The following is a 20,561-nucleotide window of genomic DNA, read 5'->3' as shown; positions in this document are numbered from 1 at the left end:
GCTTGGCAATAGTGATCATAATATGATCAAATTTGATTTAATGACTGGAACAGGAACAGTGTGCAAATCCAAGGCTCTCGTGCTAAACTTTCAAAAGGGAAACTTTGATAAAATGAGAAAAATTGTTAGAAAAAAACTGAAAGGAGCAGCTACAAAAGTAAAAAATGTCCAAGAGGCATGGTCATTGTTAAAAAATACTATTCTAGAAGCACAGTCTAGATGTATTCCACACATTAAGAAAGGTGGAAAGAAGGCATGGTTAAAAGGGGAGGTGAAAGAAGCTATTTTAGCCAAAAGATCTTCATTCAAAAATTGGAAGAAGGATCCAACAGAAGAAAATAGGATAAAGCATAAACGTTGGCAAGTTAAATGTAAGACATTGATAAGACAGGCTAAGAGAGAATTTGAAAAGAAGTTGGCTGTAGAGGCAAAAACTCACAGTAAAAACTTTTTTAAATATATCCGAAGCAGAAAGCCTGTGAGGGAGTCAGTTGGACCGTTAGATGATCGAGGGGTTAAAGGGGCACATAGAGAAGATAAGGCCATTGCGAAAAGATTAAATGATTTCTTTGCTTCGGTGTTTACTGAAGAGGATTTTGGGGAGGTACCCGTAATGGAGAAGGTTTTCATGGGTAATGATTCAGATGGACTGAATTAAATCACGGTGAACCTAGAAGATGCGGTAGGCCTGATTGAGAAACTGAAGAGTAGTAAATCACCTGGACCGGATGGAATACACCCCAGAATTCTGAAGGAACTAGAAAATGAAATTTCCTAGCGTGTAGCAGATGGACTCAGAACAAATAGGTATAGTGTGCTTGTGCTAGCAGTTGGAGACGGATCTGACGTCAGCACGGGGTACATATACCCCCGCAGGAAGTGCAGCAACTCAGTAATTTCCGTCTCCAAAGCAGTTTGGAGCTACCTCACGCTCGTTGAGCGTTTTTCCAAATTCTAACGACTAAATTCATAGAAGAATCCTACTTGAAGACGAGCCCCGCACTCCTGTGGTGATACCCTCGGGTCCCTCCCCCAGTTGAGTTTCCCGAGGTGATTTCCGTGGTCCTTCGGAGGGAAGAGCCTCGGTCCGGTGGCCGACTCGCGGCAGGGACCTAGCCCCCAAGTGAGAAGGGCTCGGGCGCGGCATAGAGGCAGCCTTGGTCCCGGTGAGGACTTGGCACCCGAGCGAGACGAGTTCGGGCGCGGCCTAGAGGCAGCAGGTCCATTTCCTCGAGCGCGGTGGTGATGGTAATCACCCTCTCCCCCCACACCCGGAGACCGCCCGGGTTGCAGCCGGGAAGCGCCGAAAACAAGGTAAGGCATACATCTTTACTTGTGGGTCTCCGAGGAAGCGAGGATTAGCGGGGTCTGCTTACGTGGCAGCCTGCCAAGGAGGGTGCCATTTTACCTGCCTGCTCGCTGTCACCATCTGCCCTGGTTCGTCGCCTCGCTCTAGCGCTCAGGCCAGACTGAGCGCACAGGCGATGGGCACATATGTTGGGCGCCAGTAAATAATTGGGCGCATATTTGATAGAGGCGCAGATTGAAGACACCTTGATTCACGTTGATAGAAATAGCCACACGTGGATAGCCGCACGTTGCTAAGCGCACATCGATAGGCGCACGTTGCTAAGCGCACGTTCCTAGGCGCACGTTCCTAAGTGCACGTTGCTAAGCGCACGTTGATAGGCGCCCGTTGATAGGCGTACGTTGCTCGGCGCACGTTCCTCGGCACACTTTGATAGGCGCCCGTTGATAGGCGCACGTTGATAAGCGCACATTCAGAGGCGCATGTTGATAAGCGCACATTCATAGACGCGCGTTGATAAGCGCGCGTTCATAGGGGCACGTTGATAAGCGCACGTTGCTAAGCGCACGTTCATAGGCGCACGCTGATACGCGCACGTTGCTAAGCGCATGTTCACAGGCGCACGTTGATAAGCGCACGTTGATAAGTGCACGTTCATAGGCGCACGTTCATAGGCGCATGTTGATAAGCGCACATTAGTAGGCGCACAACTTTCGCGCATATTACCAGGTGCATACTCCGGCTGGGAGCGCACCGCATAGAGATAACAGACGAGATGGAGCGTAGGAGAGCCCATGCGTCCACAGAGTCGGCACCTCCAGAATCAGGCATAAGAGCACTAGGCCTCTGCTCAGCATGCAGCCTCAGAGCCACACAGAGCAAGGAAGCAGACTCCCTATGTGCCCAATGTGAGGATGCCCTGGGAGTTCCAGGCCAGGGCCGGTCCCAGCCCAGCGTACTTGCCAGTTCCTCAGGGAACACCCCAGACCTAGCAGGCAGCGGTGAGCAGCCAGGGAACCCGAGAGACCTGGTGCCCCTAAGGCTAGAACCTGCTTCGCTCTCCTGGGTGGAATTATTCAAGGGGATTCATGCCTTTGTCAAGATGCAGTCTGATCCCCAAACGGACACATACGTACCGGAGGACCACGCTCCTGGACCCTCAAGACCTAGGCACGGCTACTCGCCGCCCGGAAGCCCCACTTATGGGGATTCAGATTGTTCTGAGGAAGAGGGCGAGCCCCCCCGAGGAGGGAGAGCTTCCCTCGGGGATAGAACCGTATCGAACCATGAGACGCTTCTTTCTTAAAGAGGATCTCCCAGACCTGGTCTCTCAATGCCTGTCGGAACTAGCTATCCCGGGCCAAGGCACCCCAGGGGAACCTAGAATGAACCCCCTGCTAGAGGGCCTGCGCCAAACGGCTCACCATTTTCCCCTCCTACAAGCAGCACAACAGCTAATCGATCTGGAATGGAATGCGCCGGAGGCCTCATTCAAAGGGGGTCAGGCCTTATCTCGCATGTACCCCCTGGACCCGGCAACCAAGGATCTGCTGGCGTGCCCTAAGGTAGACGCCATAGTTTGCGCAATTGTGAAGCACACCACCATTCCGTTGGAGGGGGGGGGGTGGCCCTCAAGGATGCACATGACCGGCGCATGGACGCCATTCTGAAACAAGCCTTTGAGGTGGCAGCCATGTCTCTACGAATTGCGACTTGCTGCACCGTGGTGACGCGTTCCTGTTTATCACAGGCTAGGAACAACACCCCGGGAGAAGAAATTGAATCAGCTCTCTTGTTCCTCACTGACGCAGCCTCCGACCTAGTCAGTACGGCAGCCAAGAGAGTGTCATCCTCAGTGGCAGGCAGGAGACAGCTCTGGCTACAAAATTGATCGGCCGACTCCTCCTCCAAGACACGCCTCACAAGAATGCCCTTTAAGGGATCCCTCCTGTTCGGCAGCGACCTCGAGAAACTGGCTAATAGATGGGGCGCCTCTCCATTACCCCGTCTACCAGAAGACAGGTCAAGGAGGAGCCAGCGCCATTTTCCTAGGCCATCCAGAGGTAGAAGCTCTCAGCGCTTCAACCCTTACAGGGCTCGCTACCAAGCACCTCGCTCTTAGACCAGGAACCAGTCCTTTCGGACCAAGCACAACAAGAGGAGAACCGGCTCGGGTTCGGGTCCCGGCCGCACCCCACAATGAGAATCAGCCGACCCATCTGGGGGAAGAAGCCATAGGGGGCAGGCTAACCCTATTCTACCGCAGGTGGGTTGAGATTACCTCGGACCAGTGGGTCCTCGCCATCATCCGAGAAGGGTATTACCTGGACTTTGTTCAGCTCCCTCCGGAGAAGTTTGTGGAATCTCCTTGTCCACCCCTCAAGTGGGCGGCACTGGAAGCTACCTTGCGGAGGCTCCTGCCCCTAAACGCCATAATCCCAGTGCCTGCATGGAAGATAAATTCTGGGCATTATTCCATTTATTTCATAGTACCCAAGAAGGAGGGCACTTTCAAGACCGTCCTGGACCTCAAGTCAGTCAACCGACACCTACGGGTCCCCAGCTTTCGCATGGAAACTCTGCGGTCAGTCAAAAGTGCAATACAGCCAGGGGAGTTTCTCACATTCCTGGATCTGTCGGAGGCCTACTTGCATATCCCAATCCATCGGGATCACCAGCGCTACTTACGCTTCAAAGTCCTGAGCCAACACTTCCAGTTCCGAGCTTTACCCTTCGGGTTAGCCACCGCGCCGCGGACGTTTACCAAGGTCATAGTAGTAGTGGCGGCGTCACTCAGGAAGGAAGGAATTCTCGTCCATCCCTACCTGGACAATTGGCTGATCAGGACAAAGTCATCGGAGGAGAGCCACCAGGCAACCAACAGAGTTATATCTCTTCTAGAAAGCCTAGGATGGGTAGTCAACATAAAGAAAAGTTCCCTACAGCCTGCTCAGTCGCTGGAATACCTAGGAGTCCGATTCGACACCCAGGGAGACAAGGTCAGCCTGACTACAGACCGGTTAGCCTGACTTCAGTGCCAGGAAAAATAGTGGAAAGTGTTCTAAACATCAAAATCACAGAACATATAGAAAGACATGGTTTAATGGAACAAAGTCAGCATGGCTTTACCCAGGGCAAGTCTTGCCTCACAAATCTGCTTCACTTTTTTGAAGGAGTTAATAAACATGTGGATAAAGGTGAACCGGTAGATATAGTATACTTGGATTTTCAGAAGGCGTTTGACAAAGTTCCTCATGAGAGGCTTCTAGGAAAAGTAAAAAGTCATGGGATAGGTGGCGATGTCCTTTCGTGGATTGCAAACTGGCTAAAAGACAGGAAACAGAGAGTAGGATTAAATGGGCAATTTTCTCAGTGGAAGGGAGTGGACAGTGGAGTGCCTCAGGGATCTGTATTGGGACCCTTACTGTTCAATATATTTATAAGTGATCTGGAAAGAAATACGACGAGTGAGATAATCAAATTTGCAGATGACACAAAATTATTCAGAGTAGTTAAATCACAAGCAGATTGTGATAAATTGCAGGAAGACCTTGTGAGACTGGAAAATTGGGCATCCAAATGGCAGATGAAATTTAATGTGGATAAGTGCAAGGTGATGCATATAGGGAAAAATAACCCATGCTATAATTACACGATGTTGGGTTCCATATTAGGTGCTACAACCCAAGAAAGAGATCTAGGTGTCATAGTGGATAACACATTGAAATCGTCGGTGCAGTGTGCTGCGGCAGTCAAAAAAGGAAACAGAATGTTGGGAATTATTAGAAAAGGAATGATGAATAAAACGGAAAATGTCATAATGCCTCTGTATCGCTCCATGGTGAGACCGCACCTTGAATACTGTGTACAATTCTGGTCGCTGCATCTCAAAAAAGATATAATTGCGATGGAGAAGGTACAGAGAAGGGCTACCAAAATGATAAGGGGAATGGAACAACACCCCTATGAGGAAAGACTAAAGAGGTTAGGACTTTTCAGCTTGGAGAAGAGACGACTGAGGGGGGATATGATAGAGGTGTTTAAAATCATGAGAGGTCTAGAATGGGTAGATGTGAATCGGTTATTTACTCTTTCGGATAGTAGAAAGACTAGGGGACACTCCATGAAGTTAGCATGGGGCACATTTAAAACTAATCGGAGAAAGTTCTTTTTTACTCAACGCACAATTAAACTCTGGAATTTGTTGCCAGAGAATGTGGTTCGTGCAGTTAGTATAGCTGTGTTTAAAAAAGGATTGGATAAGTTCTTGGAGGAGAAGTCCATTACCTGCTATTAAGTTCACTTAGGGGGGGGATTTTCAGAGCCCTGCTCGCCGGTAAGCCTATTTTACATAGGCCTACCGGCACGCGCAGAGCGCCGGGACTCGCGTAAGTCCCGGGGTTCTCCGAGGGGGGGGTGTCGTGGGCGTGTCGAGGGGCGGGCCCGGTCGTCGCGGCGTTTCGGGGGCATGTCGGCAGCGTTTTGGGGGCGGGTACGGGGGCGTGGCTACGGCCCGGGGCGGCCCGGGGGTGTGGCCGCGCCCTCCGGACCTGCCCCCAGGTCGCGTCCCGGCGCGCAGGAGGCCCGCTGACGCGCGGGGATTTACGCCTCCCTCCGGGAGGCGTAAATCCCCCGACAAAGGTAAGGGGGGGGCTTAGACATGGCCGGGTGGGTGGGTTAGGTAGGGGAAGGGAGGGGAAGGTGAGGGGAGGACAAAAGGAAGTTCCCTCCGAGGCCGCTCCGATTTCGGAGCGGCCTCGGAGGGAACTTCCCTCTGAGGCCGCTGGATTTTAGTACGCTGGATTTTTAGTACACTGGATTTTTAGTACGCTGGATTTTAGTAGATACGCGCGTATCTACTAAAATCCAGCGTACTTTTGTTTGCGCCTGGAGCGCAAACAAAAGTAGGCTATTCGCGCTCCTTTTAAAATCCGCCCCTTAGAGAATAGCCACTGCCATTAGCAATGGTTACATGGAATAGACTTAGTTTTTGGGTACTTGCCAGGTTCTTATGGCCTGGATTGGCCACTGTTGGAAACAGGATGCTGGGCTTGATGGACCCTTGGTCTGACCCAGTATGGCATTTTCTTATGTTCTTATGCTCTTATGTTCTTACCTCCAAGAGGAGATCAAAACTCTGGAATCGTCTGCAGGCCCTGCTGAGCGCCACCCGGCCCACAGCTTGGGATTACCTACAGGTCCTCGGCCTCATGGCATCCACTCTGGAGGTGGTACCATGGGCGCGGGCTCATATGAGACCATTACAACGCACCCTCCTATCTCGGTGGAGCCCACGATCACAGAACTACACCATACACCTACCTCTACCAGCCAGAGTGCGGAATCAGCTACGGTGGTGGTTGCAGCCCAGCCACACGAGCCGGGGGTCAAAAATGTCCTCCCCAACCTGGACTCTGCTCACTACAGATGCCATCCTGAACGGATGGGGAGCACACTGCGAAGTACTACCCGCCCAAGGGCGGTGGAACAAAGAAGAGACGGGGTGGAACATCAACCGACTAGAGGCATGGGTAGTCAGGCTAGCCTGCCTGTGATTTGCCCAAAGACTTCGAAACAGAGCAGTCAGAGTGATGTCGGACAACGCCACCACGGTGGCATACATCAACCGACAGGGCGGAACCAGAAGCCGACAGGTATCCTTAGAAATAGCCCCCCTGATGGCTTGGGCGGAGGCAAATCTCCAGGACATCTCCGCCGTCCACATTGCCGGGAAGGACAACACCATGGCAGACTTCCTCAGCAGAGAAAGCCTAAACCCGGGGGAATGGCAGCTGTCGCCCACAGCTTTCCAGATGATTGTGGATCAGTGGGGGACTCCGGGCATGGACCTACTAGCGGACAGGTCCAACGCTCAAGTACCCAGATACTTCAGTCGCAGGCGAGATCCTCTCTCCCACGGGATCGACGCCCTGGTACAGCCATGGCCTCAGGGGATCCTGCTATATGCCTTTCCTCCATGGCCCGTGCTGGGTGCCATTATACAGAAGATTCAGCGGCACAGAGGCCTAGTTCTTCTAGTGGCCCCGGACTGGCCAAGAAGATCCTGGTACGCAGACATGAGAAGACTACTGGCAGGGGATCCTCTACCCTTGCCTCCTCACAGGGACCTGCTGCGGCAAGGTCCCATCCTCAATGAGGATCCAGCTCAATTCTCTCTTACGGTCTGGCCATTGAGAGGGTTCGACTGAAGAAAAGGGGATACTCGGCGTCGATGATAGATACACTCCTCCGAGCACGCAAGTTCTCCACATCACTAACTTATATAAGGATCTGGAGAGTATTTGAAGCCTGGTGCGAGACTCGTAGCACCAATCCGTATGCCGCTAAAATCCCTATCATTTTGGATTTCCTGCAGGATGGGCTTCAGAAGGGTGTATCCCTCAATTCAATCAAGGTTCAGGTGGCAGCGCTATCCTGCTACGGCCCCAGGAGTGGCGGCAACAGCATCACCACACACCCAGACGTTTCACGTTTCCTGAAAGGAGTCAAACACATTCGCCCGGCACTGAAGTGGCCAGTGCCCCTGTGGAACTTCAATCTAGTTTTGGATTTCCTAGCGGGACCCGCCTTCAGACCCCTCCGAGGCCTGTCCCTCCGTTTATTAACCTTGAAGATGGTATTCTTGCTGGCCGTATGCTCAGCACTCCGCATCTCAGAGCTACAAGCATTGTCCTGTCGCGATCCGTTTCTCAGAATCACCCCAGGGGCTATCCATCTTCGCATGGTTCCTTCCTTCTTACCCAAAGTAGTCTCACACTTCCACCTCAACCAAACCATATCCTTGCCAACCACGGACGGTTTGAAGAAATCGGAAGAAGGTCGAATACTGCGCCATCTCGACATCGGCAGGCTGCTGTCCAGATACCTGGAAATGTCGGAAGCAGTACGAAAGACGGACCACCTGTTTGTCCTTCACAGCGGGAAGAAGCAAGGGGAAGGGGCCTCACGGGCAACCATTGCTCGCTGGATCAAAGAAGTTATCAAGGCGGCCTACATAGAGGCAGGGAAACCACCACCTCTACGGGTCAAGGCTCATTCTACCAGAGCGCAGGCGGCCTCCTGGGCAGAAACTAGGATGCTGTTGCCGGCAGAGATATGTAAAGCGGCAACGTGGTCCTCCCTCCATACCTTCTCCAGATTCTACCGTCTGGACGTCCAGGCCAGGGAAGACACAGCATTTGTGAGGGCAATCCTAAACGGACCTCGGGCAGCCTCCCACCAAGTCCGGGAGTAGCTTTTGTACATCTCATTTGTTCTGAGTCCATCTGCTACACGCTAGGAAATGGAGAGATTACTTACCTGATAATCTTGTTTTCCTTAGTGTATGCAGATGGACTCAGCATCCCACCCGGCTGCCGGTATACATGGGGATTCTCCGACTCACGGTAAGCCATGTTTCCTTATATTGGGCATCCACCTTGCCGGGTGTCGACGCCTTACGGTTGAGAACACTGGCGGTCTCCAGCTACTATCAATCGGTCAGGTTAATCATGTTCATTTAATCGATCAGTCAATCACACATATATCCATAAAGCTTTTGCAAGGAAGATTACTGAGTTGCTGCACTTCTTGCGGGGGTATATGTACTATGTGCTGACATCAGATCCGTCTCCAACTGCTAGCATGAGCACACTATACCCATTTGTTCTGAGTCCATCTGCATACACTAAGGAAAACGAGATTATCAGGTAAGTAATCTCTCCATTTCAGACCTATTAGTAAAAATTTGTAACCTATCATTAAAATCATCCATTGTACCTGAAGACTGGAGGATAGCAAATGTATCCCCAATATTTAAAAAGGACTCCAGGGGCGATCCGGGAAACTACAGACCGGTTAGCCTGACTTCAGTGCCAGGAAAAATAGTGGAAAGTGTTCTAAACATCAAAATCACAGAACATATAGAAAGACATGGTTTAATGGAACAAAATCAGCATGGCTTTACCCAGGGCAAGTCTTGCCTCACAAATCTGCTTCACTTTTTTGAAGGAGTTAATAAACATGTGGATAAAGGTGAACCGGTAGATATAGTATACTTGGATTTTCAGAAGGCGTTTGACAAAGTTCCTCATGAGAGGCTTCTAGGAAAAGTAAAAAGTCATGGGATAGGTGGCGATGTCCTTTCGTGGATTGCAAACTGGCTAAAAGACAGGAAACAGAGTGTAGGATTAAATGGACAATTTTCTCAGTGGAAGGGAGTAGACAGTGGAGTGCCTCAGGGATCTGTATTTGGACCCTTACTTTTCAATATATTTATAAATGATCTGGAAAGAAATACGACGAGTGAGGTAATCAAATTTGCAGATGACACAAAATTGTTCAGATTAGTTAAATCACAAGCAGATTGTGATAAATTGCAGGAAGACCTTGTGAGACTGGAAAATTGGGCATCCAAATGGCAGATGAAATTTAATGTGGATAAGTGCAAGGTGATGCATATAGGGAAAAATAACCCATGCTATAATTACACAATGTTGAGTTCCATATTAGGTGCTACAACCCAAGAAAGATATCTAGGCGTCCTAGTGGATAACACATTGAAATCGTCGGTTCAGTGTGCTGCAGCATTCAAAAAAGCAAACAGAATGTTGGGAATTATTAGAAAGGGAATGGTGAATAAAATGGAAAATGTCATAATGCCTCTGTATCTCTCCATGGTGAGACCGCACCTTGAATACTGTGTACAATTCTGGTCACCGCATCTCAAAAAAGATATAATTGTGATGGAGAAGGTACAGAGAAGGGCTACCAAAATGATTAGGGGAATGAAACAGCTCCCCTATGAGGAAAGACTAAAGAGGTTAGGACTTTTCAACTTGGAGAAGTGACGGCTGAGGGGGGATATGATAGAGATGTTTAAAATTATGAGTGGTCTAGAATGGGTAGATGTGAATCGGTTATTTACTCTTTCGGATAATAGAAAGACTAGGGGGCACTCCATGAAGTTAGCATGGGGCACATTTAAAATTAATCGGAGAAAGTTCTTTTTTACTCAACGCACAATTAAACTCTGGAATTTGTTGCCAGAGGATGTGGTTAGTGCAGGTAGTATAGCTGTGTTTAAAAAAGGATTGGATAAGTTTTTGGAGGAGAAGTCCATTACCTGCTATTAAGTTCACTTAGGGGTAGATTTTCAAAGGGGTACGCACGCAATAGAACCGGTACCCCTCTCCCAGCAGGGGCAGGAGTTCTATTCCCGGTATTTTCTAATACCAAAAACGTCAGGTGGCGTACGCCCGATACTGGACCTCCGTGCATTAAACAAGTTTCTGCACAGAGAAACTTTCAAGATGGTAACCTTGGGCTCTCTACTTCCTCTTCTGCAAAGAGGAGATTGGCTATACTGTCTAGATCTTCAGGACGCATACACACACATTTCATTCACAGCATCCCATCAAAAATTCCTGCGATTCCTGGTCGGCCTTCGTCATTTTCAGTACTGTGTACTACCTTGCGGCCTGTCATCTGCTCCACGAGTGTTCACCAAGTGCCTGGTGGTGGTCGCGGCCTTCCTCAGGAATCAGGGTGTTCATGTTAACCCTTATCTCGACGATTGGCTGATAAGGGCTCCGACTCCACAGGGCACACTAACCTCTCTGCTTCTCACTATCAACATCCCTGAACTCCTTAGGGTTTTCTAATCAACTATCCCAAATCCAAGATAGTTCCATCCCAAACCCTCTCCTTTACAGGGGCCGACCTAAACACTGTGTCGGTGAAAGCCTTCCTCCCCCAGGATTGTGTTTTCACCATTTCATCTCTGGCACATCAACTACAGTCCCAAGTATCTTCAACTGCTCGGCACTTCCTCATACTATTGGGTCACATGGCATCCTTGGTGCATGAAACACTCCGATGGCTCACCTAGCCATGAGAGTGATGCAATGGACCCTAAATCCCAATGGATTCAAGCTTGTCAGCCAATGTACAGCATTAGCCAGGCTACCAACCAGCTCTTTCTGTCCCTAACCTGGTGGATGCACCTCTCCAATCTCATTCAAGGGCTTCCATTTCAGGCTCCAGATCTTCAAATTGTCTTAACAACAGATGCATCCAACCTTGGGTGGGGTGCACATGAAGGCGAACTGCAGACTCAGGGAACCTGTTCTCCAAAGGAAGCCAACACCAGATACATTTCCTGGAGCTACGGGCGATCAGACATGTCCTCAAAGCCTTTCAGGATTGCCTATCAAACAAGACCATCCTGATTCAAACCAACAGTCAGGTTGCGATGTGGTACATCAACAAGAAAGGGGAAATGGGCTCCTACCTTCTGTGTCAGGAAGCTGCACAGATATGGGCATGGGCCCTTTCACGCTCAGTGTGCCTCAAAGCAACCTACTTGCCGGTAGTGGACAATGGTGTTGGCGGACAAGCTGAGTCGCACTTTCCATCCGCACGAGTGGTCTGTCAACCGCATGATAGCAGATGCGATATTCCAACGTTGGGGTTACCCTCACATAACTCTTTGCGCCGGTACACAACCACAAAGTAGACAAAGTCTGTTCTCTATTCGAAGTCACCACTTGCAGCCAAGAGATGCCTTTGCCCTCTCCAGGGCCAGCGGTCTCCTTTATGCTTACCCTTCTCTTACTCTCATTTCAAAGGCTCTCGTGAAGCTTCAGCAGGAACAAGGGACTAATGATTCTGATAGTTCCCCTTTGGCCACGCCAGGGTGTGGTTTCCAATCCTCCACTGGGGAAGGATCCCCTTCTAATCACTCAGAACAAAGGGCATCTGCGACACCCCAACCTCCAAACTCTGTCTCTGAAGGCCTGGATGTTGAAAGGTTAACACTGCAACCTTTTAACCTTCTGAGTCGGTATCCTGAGTCCTGGTGGGCTTCATGAAAGCCTTCATCGAGAAGCTCTTATCGCTCTAAATGGAAGAGGTTTACGGTCTGGTATACTTCCATGTCCATAGACGCCTTCACTTCTTCCACTGCGAGGTTCCTGGACTATCTCTGGCACCTGTCAGGGTTAGGCCTAAAAACATCCTCTATCAGGGTGCATGTTAGTGCAGTGTGTGCATATCATAAGGGTATAGGAGATGTCGCCATCTCAACACAACCCTTAGTATCACGTTTCATGAGAGGCTTGTTCCGTTTAAAAACCTCCACTGCGCCCTCCTGCCCCTGCTTGGGATCTTAATGCGGTTTTGGGACTGTGATCTATGCTATTTTACCTGAAAGGTAGTTTTTCTTTTTGCGATCACGACCGCTCGCAGAGTTAGTGAGTTGTAGGCGTTAGTTACCTACCCGCCTTACATTAAAATTCTGCATGACAGGGTAGTGCTCTGCACTCACCCTAAAATTTACTGAAGGTAGTGTCGGAATTTCATATTAACCAATCTATTATCCTACCTACCTTTTTTCCCAGACCCATACAAACCCAGGAGAACAGCTTTGCATTCCTTGGATTGTATGCGTGCCCTAGCTTTCTATCTAGAGCGCACGTCAGCCCATAGAAAGTCCACTCAATTGTTTCGTTTCTTTTTGATGCCATCAAACTTGGAATCCCTCTCCTCCTGGTTGGCGGATTGTATTCCTTTTTGGTACGAGCAAGCAAGCACTCCGTTACAAAACCGTGTGAAAGCTCACTCTATCCAGGGCCATGGTTACATCAGTAGCACACCTCCGTTCGGTGCCGCTTGCTGATATTTGTAGGGATGCGACCCTGGCGTTCTCTTCCACACATTTGCAGCCCATTATTGCTTAGATAAGGCTGGCAGGCAAGATTTCATCTTTGGCCAGTCTGTTCTATGCAACTTATTTTCAGTTTGACTTACCAATATTCCTCCCCTACCCGTTAGGGTTCAGGTTGCCCTCGTAACCAAATTCCATCCTTGTTTTTGTGCCTGTTGCACGTCTTTGGGTGCATTGGTGCTCCTCTCGCTCGGGCATTCTCAGCTCGGTACTCCCCATATGTGAGGACTAACCATCCTGCTTGTCCTGTGAGAAAGCAGAATTGCTTACATTGTAACAGGTGTTCTCATAGGACAGAAGGATGTTAGTCCTCATGAAACCCACCCGCCATCCCGCGGAGTTGGGTTCATTTACGTTTTCTTATTTATTTTTTCGCACGTACTTTTGCTATATTACGAGACTGAAGGGGGGACCCCTGCTGGATGCAGGGTTAGTGCTGTGCTGGGCATGCCCAGTAGTGCTAGTGAAAGTTCTAGAAAACTTTGACAAAAGTGTTCCATGATTGGGCTCCATCCTGATGATGTCACCCATATGTGAGGACTAACATCCTGCTGTCCTGTGAGAACACCTGTTACAGGTAAGCAACTCTGCTTTATGATGTTTCTGTTTCATCCATTATTAAATTATGTATGTTTGTATTCGTAAACTGCCTAGATCACCACTTTCTGTATAAGCGTATACAAAGCTTTAAATAAATACATTTATTCTTACTAGCAGTTGGCACGTAATCGCATGTAGCTTGTAAATTTTTTGTTTTGTTCACAATTTTAACAAACAGTATTTAGTACAGTTGTAGCACAGCTACCATGTAGCAAGCACATGCTCAGCTCTTTATAAAACTTGTGACTCTCTCTGATAAATATTCTAATATTATCTTAATTAATTTTTAAATAAAATATTTAATGCGTCTTCTAAAATACATGTATGAAATAGTGTCACAAAATGGTATAGAGGGAATAAGGCAGTCCAATAACAAAAACTCTTATAAACAAATCATAAATTGTAGCTCAAAGACTTTCATAATAGGTATACCGGAAAAGCAAACAGCCTTCATTGCCTTATCATTACTTCATTTATCTAGTTCATGCAATACTATTATATAATCATTGTATAATGTTTTTAATTTTGTGCTGGTAAAAAAACAAGGTACTTAGCTTTCAGCGTAGTTGCAATGGCAGCTTAACAGAAAAATATCCCAATACAGTCCATCTTTTGCATGAAATTCTGCATCAGGGGGTGTTTTCTATGATTGTCTATGTTTGTTAACAATTCAGCATCTCACCATTCCATTGCTGAGCTCCTTCAAAGGCTCACATATCTTCTTCAGTCAGAATCTTTGCAGAAATTGGTGCCATTTTTTGCAGATACTCCGCTGAATATCAGTGACAATTTATCCAGCTAACTTTAGGGGGATGCATTGTAGCTGAATATTGACTGCTAAGAGTTTTGAAAGAGCAAATGGAGAGGATGTGGGTTAGTAAGCTAAGGGAGCATGTAAGGGAATGACCCAAGGAGAATTATGTATACCCTGATTCAGAAGATCACTGGTATATGATAATTCCCCTCCCTCTCAAGTACCCTATAATGTAGGACCAACAATGACAGGGCCTCAACAGTGGCAGACAAGAGTTCGTTACCCAAGTCAACGCATTGGTAAGCTTTTAAGGCCCAAACTGCTGTTTTAGCCTCAAGTATCAGAATGCCTACTGTGGTCTTTGGCCACACTAACAATGTCAATAACAGCAAAGACGTATTAACCTACTAACCTATTGCTTGGGAATATATTCAGTTGATGTAAATAAATGCAGATATAGTTTATTTATTTGGATTTAGCTCTCTCTTTATCATTGGTTCTCCTAGGACAAGCAGAATAGTAGTCCCTCACAGATGGGTGACATCATGAGATGGAGCCCTGCACGAAAAACGTTTGTCAAAGTTTCAAAAACCTTTGACTGGCATACTGAGTATGCCCAGCATGCCACTATCCACGCATCCACGTGGGGTCCCTCTTCAGTCTCGTTTTTTTTCCGTGAAGCAGTCACCTCCACATTCTCTGATCTCTCTCCAAAATTTTCAAAAATGTATTTTTATCGAGGATTTCTCCTCCGTTTTCCCTTCGCGCGGGGTCCCTCTTTACTGTCATTTCCTCTGGCGTCTTGGTAGGAGTTTCTCTCCTTCTTTGCAATTGATTCCCGAGCATGTTGCCCTCTCGATGGCCGCTGGCCATCAACCGCTCACTGGCTTATTTTCATGGTGTCTTCCAGTTTTGTAAGTGCCCCTAGTGCCCGCAGACCATGCCTCTCAAGATCTGCACAAGGTTGTATCCTCTCTGCCTGGAGGCTTTCCACTATATCCGTGGGTGCCCCGACTGTGCTCAGATGACCCCCAGAGCCGTCGTTCCTAGCTGGACAAGATCTAGCAGGTTTTTGGTGCCAAAAAGTCAGCTCCATCAACTCCGGCAGCAGGGACTTTGACACCAAAGGGTACAGAGACCCCTCTGACTTTGGCATCGTTTTTCTACATCCCATCCAATTCCATCCTCGTGAAGAGAAAGCAGAGTTTGCTTACTTGTAATAGGTGTTCTCCTAGGACAGCAGGATGTTAGTTCTCAGGAAACCTGACCTGCCACCCCGCGATTGGGTTGTCCATCGGTTTGTTATTTGGTTTTTTTGCTCATCTTTTTTTTGCTAAGATACGAGACTGAAGAGGGATCCCACATGGCTGCGCAAATAGTGGCATGCTGGGCATGCTCATTGTGCCATTCAAAGTTTCTAGAAAGTTTCTGCCAGTTTCTAGAAACTTTGAAAACATTTTTCTGTGCAGGGCTCCATCTGATGATGTCACCCATCTGTGAGGACTAACATCCTGCTGCCCTAGGAGACACCTTTACAGGTAAGAAACTCTGCTTAACTCAAGGTGAGTTATATTCAGGTACTGTAGCTATTTACCTGCCCCTAGAAGACTTCCAATCTAAGACCCTATTTACTAAGAAATGTTTCCACATATCTAAAAATGGGAGAAAACCTTTACTAAATAGGTCCTTAAATTTGTCCCTGAGCTACAGAGCGTGAAGTGACATACCCAAGGTCACAAAGAGTGTCAGCAAGATTTGAACCCTGGCTTGGCTAACTCCTATGCTACTTATCTACTAGTTTTGAAGTGCTCAAGTGAGTATTAATGTTTCCTCTGCCACTGTCTCATCTTTTGCTATTGCTCACTCCCGTACTCCACAAACCGATGGACAAACCCAATCGTGGGGTGGCAGGCAGGTTTCCTGAGAACTAAAATCCTGCTATCCTAGGAGAAACACCTATTACAAGTAAGCAGGATGGTACAGGCAACCCATATCTTTTTCATCTGTCACTCCAAATATCCTCACTCTGCTATCTCCATCCCATTATACCAGGGTTGGAAAATCTGCCAGCCTGCTAGAGCTGCATTTGCATATATCATTTCTTCATTTACATGTGTGAACATAGAAATTTTAGCACATAGACATTAAACATCTTTTCAGACAGGTTTAACATGCATTCTGGCGTCTTAGTGCATAAGAATATACATCCTTTGCATGTGTCCTGTGGTAAAAGAGTGTGATGGAGGTGAAGTCTATTAACGGCTATTAATCAAGTTTACTTAGGGAATAGCCACTGCTATTAATTGCATTAGTAGCATGGGATCTTTTTAGTGTTTGGGTAATTGCCAGGTTCTTGTGGCCTGGTTTGGCCTCTGTTGGAAACAGGATGCTGGGCTTGATAGACCCTTGGTCTGACCCAGCATGGCAATTTCTTATGTTCTTATGTTCTAGTATATGTATGCAAAGTATCATAAATATCACTCTGTTGGTATTTTAATATTATGAATAAACATATGATAACAAGTTTGAATTTTCATTTTAAGGTGGAAGATTCTTGGAAAACTACTGAATTCATTACTGTTCCTCATCGAGATTCTAAAGATATTTTTATTCTTGGTGGAACAGATGATATTCAGGTGAGAAGCTCTATGTATTCACAAATACAAAAAGAAAATTAAGCACTATATAAAATTTGTATAGACAGTCCTGAGGCTTTATAGCTATAGGTGGGACAGCAGTCAGTCAGGTTTGATTATCTAAGTTACTCAACTTGCTCTGCCAGTGTTAACTGACTTTACAATTTTCTATTACATTTTAATTATTTTATAATATTATCTATATGTACTGTCAGCAAATTGGTGGAGTGCTTGTGTGCATCAGCTGCATGAGATCCTCACCAGCCACTATCTACCAGATTATATTACATTATTGAAAAAAAAGGAGATCTGGTTGTTGCCCAATCCTCATGCACTGAAGCACCCCTAGTCCTCAAAAATCTTCTCCCCCCCCCCCCCCCCACCCATGACCTCTTTCTACCCCAGCCCTCTCCAAATCATATTTCTGGAGACAGGAGCCATCTCCATCAGCTTTTCTCCCAGTCCTCTGGATTAGCAAAATGGCCAACAGTCAACCCAAATGTCAGTGCCATTATTCAGCTGTACAACATGATGACTCCAGCCTTTGGAGTGCAGTTGGCTATTTTATTAAGACTGAGGATTGGGGAAGAGTTACATGTGTAAATGTTACATACTATCATAGCAATTTTAAAAAGCCTACATATGTAAAGTACACTTACACATGAATATCCTATGGAGAATTCATTGGCATGTATTGTAGAAATTTTCAAAAGCCAACTTGCATGGGTAAAGTGCATTTACACATGTAAAACTCAATTTTATTCATGTAAATACTTGTTAAAATCAGACCCTTAATACCTTCTACACTGCACTCCTCTCTCACCCATGTTATTTGAAGTATTTGATATTGACAAATATTTTTCTTGTTGTCAATAATGTCTCTGATTATTTTTTATGCCTTACTGATAACACTTGTTCACTTTTTTGCCGCTTATATTGTGTTTTATTTGTGTGTTGTTCTTTTGTGAGCCTTTTTATGTGTATATTGGTTGTATCCCACTCCAATCTTCTGGAGGAGGTAGGTTATACATCTTTAAACAAATGAATAAGTAATACGAAGCGACGAGGATGGGTTCTGTCTTCACAACTCCTGCAGACCTACCTTTTAGTAAGGGAGAGGTTATGGGGGTTGGGGGGAGGGGGGAGGGGGGAGTGATTTTACTTTATTGGATTCAGTGGATGGAGTACTTTGATTTCTTTGGCTTTTGCAGGGGGGTGGGGTTTCCTTGTAAAGTGTGTTTTCCTTTTGGTTATTGCAGGATGTGGGGAATAGGTGTTTTGGGGCTGGGAGCATAGGAGCCAACTTTTGAAAATGATTGGGGATGCTGAAAACACAAATTTCAGCACCCCTATCAAAAAGTAGAAAGCTGAACACTGTAGGTTCTCAAAGGACAAGCAACATGGCAGTCCTCACACATAAGTGACATCATCCGATAGAGCTTGGCATGGAAAAACTGTATCAAAGTTTTTAGAAATTTGACTGAATCTCTCTGGGCATGCTCATAGCAATTTCACAAAACAATGAGTGGTAAATATAATCAAACAACCACAAAAATAACTCAAAAAACTTTTGAAAATGATCCTTGTATGAAGTGAAAAGTTCCTTAAATAATTGCACCTCAACAGCTTCGGATGCTGCGAAGAAACCTTATCATCACCGGTAACTGTGCATGAATATTAAATTTTTTTTTTAAATTTTTCAATATACTGCAGTTAAAAATAGTCCAAAATTATAAATGTTGAAAAACTTAGCTTTTTGTAACTCTCAGGTGAGAAATCAAGACCAGTCACCCAATGCTGCCCAGTGTTTCGAGAGTTTCCCCTGAGGCAGTGTCCTGGTGTTTTAAAGGACTGTAACTGATACTAGCAATCAGAACAACCAAACTTCTCTGCAGATCTTCTATGTACTTACATAAAGCAGAACAATATGAATAGCCGAGAGCTTGGACAAGCAAAGGTCCTTTCTGGGCCCTGATATCTCAATATTTCCCAATAGCTACCTGTTACATGTCAGGGTAGGTATATAGCTTCTAAGACAGCTTTGCTTTTGTTTCAATGAGTTTGAACCTTTTTGATTTTACATGTGGGTACTGTTATTGTCACCACCAAAAAACAATAACCTATCCATTTCAGAGGTTTCTAACTATACCATGTGAAAGCATGACACCCATCCTATTCTCAATCCAACCTTCTGATAGTCAGACCAACATCCTTCAATAGGCTTCCTTTGGCAGCTAATTATAACCAACATGACAGACCAACAGACAAGGTTCTCATCAGTCAGTAGAGTTTACTGTTTGCTTATATAGGTGTAGCAGGGCCCAGCTGTGTGTTTGCAGGGAGTGGACACTTGGACCTAGGTGGAGTTGGTGCAACCTGCAGGATGGAGACCTGCACGTCCCCACCATCAGCTGGCAGAACTGGATGAGCCAGAGGCCTATACCAGCCCTCATATCCCTTAGGTTGAGCCTTCGGGGACCTCTGCTGACAAACTGGAAATCCATAGAGATGGTCATGTTATAAGCCAGAGTCCAGGATAGGCGGAGATCAGGCATAGATGAAGAGCAGGCCAGTTCAAACGTGGTCGAGAAACAGGCAGTGGTCTGTGGCAGGCGGAATTCAGAGTCCAAGGCAAGCTGAAGACAGCACCAGGGATCTGTCCCAAGGGAAGGAGACCAGAAGACTATGATCACACGAACACTGAAGATTGATCACAAGATGAAGACAAGGGCCACTGGAGCATGGAACACAGGAGACCAGGAAACTGAAGAGACAAAGACCAGAACCTGGAGAGACAAAGACCGGAACACAGGTACGCTGAGGCGCAATTCACTCTACTAAACAGTAATGGACCTATTGCCGAGGAAAGGATTAGCTGCTGTAGTAGCCTTGCATAGGTCTTTGATAGTGAGGACATTAACAGTCACCACTGGCCTTTTCTCACCACAGTCCCTTTAAATGAATCAGTTTCTGAGGGTACACGAAGAGTAGTGGCATCGGAAGCAAGCTATTCATGGTGGCCCGCCATGCATCCATTTGGGGGTCTACCCTGGCATTCCAGTTTGTTCCCCTCTGGCTTGGGGCTGGAGATAAGTATGGCAGTCCATGGGCCAAGCCTACAGATCACCAAATGCAGCACTGTGCATGGTCGTGTGTATGATATATGCTAGCTCGCAATAACCTGAGCGATTTTTGGGATTCCCATGATATTAGACTTGTGCTTCAAAAATAGCTCTAAGTGAAGGCCTGCAATGTGAGATATATCAGCACTGCCTCAGAAACTGATGAGCCTGTACTGATACCTGTGTCTTTGCATGCCCATCTTAGACTATGAATCCAATGTACATGTGGATATATTTTGATGCACATGGATATCAACTAAGGAATCTGATTGTAGCTTATAGAGGCAGTGGTTGAATGATTGTAGCTGTCAACTGGTAACTTCAGGCAGCGCCTTTAAGCAGCTGAGCTATTTTAATTTATTGTACAATAAAGCATGCGCTCCTAGGCCCTGCTGGACTTCCATCATACATATTC

The 20,561-nt window shown here is 46.8% G+C and overlaps 1 protein-coding gene across 1 annotated transcript in view; it reads left to right on the top strand.

Annotated features, from left to right (window-relative positions):
- Positions 1 to 20,561, top strand: part of DNAH6 (dynein axonemal heavy chain 6) — a 3,261,518-nt gene that overhangs the window by 856,784 nt on the left and 2,384,173 nt on the right. Inside the window, 1 exon segment of the mRNA XM_029602297.1 lies at positions 16,932 to 17,024. Coding sequence (XP_029458157.1) covers positions 16,932 to 17,024 — 93 coding nt within the window.

The sequence above is a fragment of the Rhinatrema bivittatum genome, chromosome 1 (assembly GCF_901001135.1).
Source record: "Rhinatrema bivittatum chromosome 1, aRhiBiv1.1, whole genome shotgun sequence".
In the NCBI taxonomy this organism is placed as follows: Eukaryota; Metazoa; Chordata; class Amphibia; order Gymnophiona; family Rhinatrematidae; genus Rhinatrema; species Rhinatrema bivittatum.
Note: the sequence above shows the minus strand (reverse complement) of the source record. Positions and strands in the feature narration are given on the sequence as shown.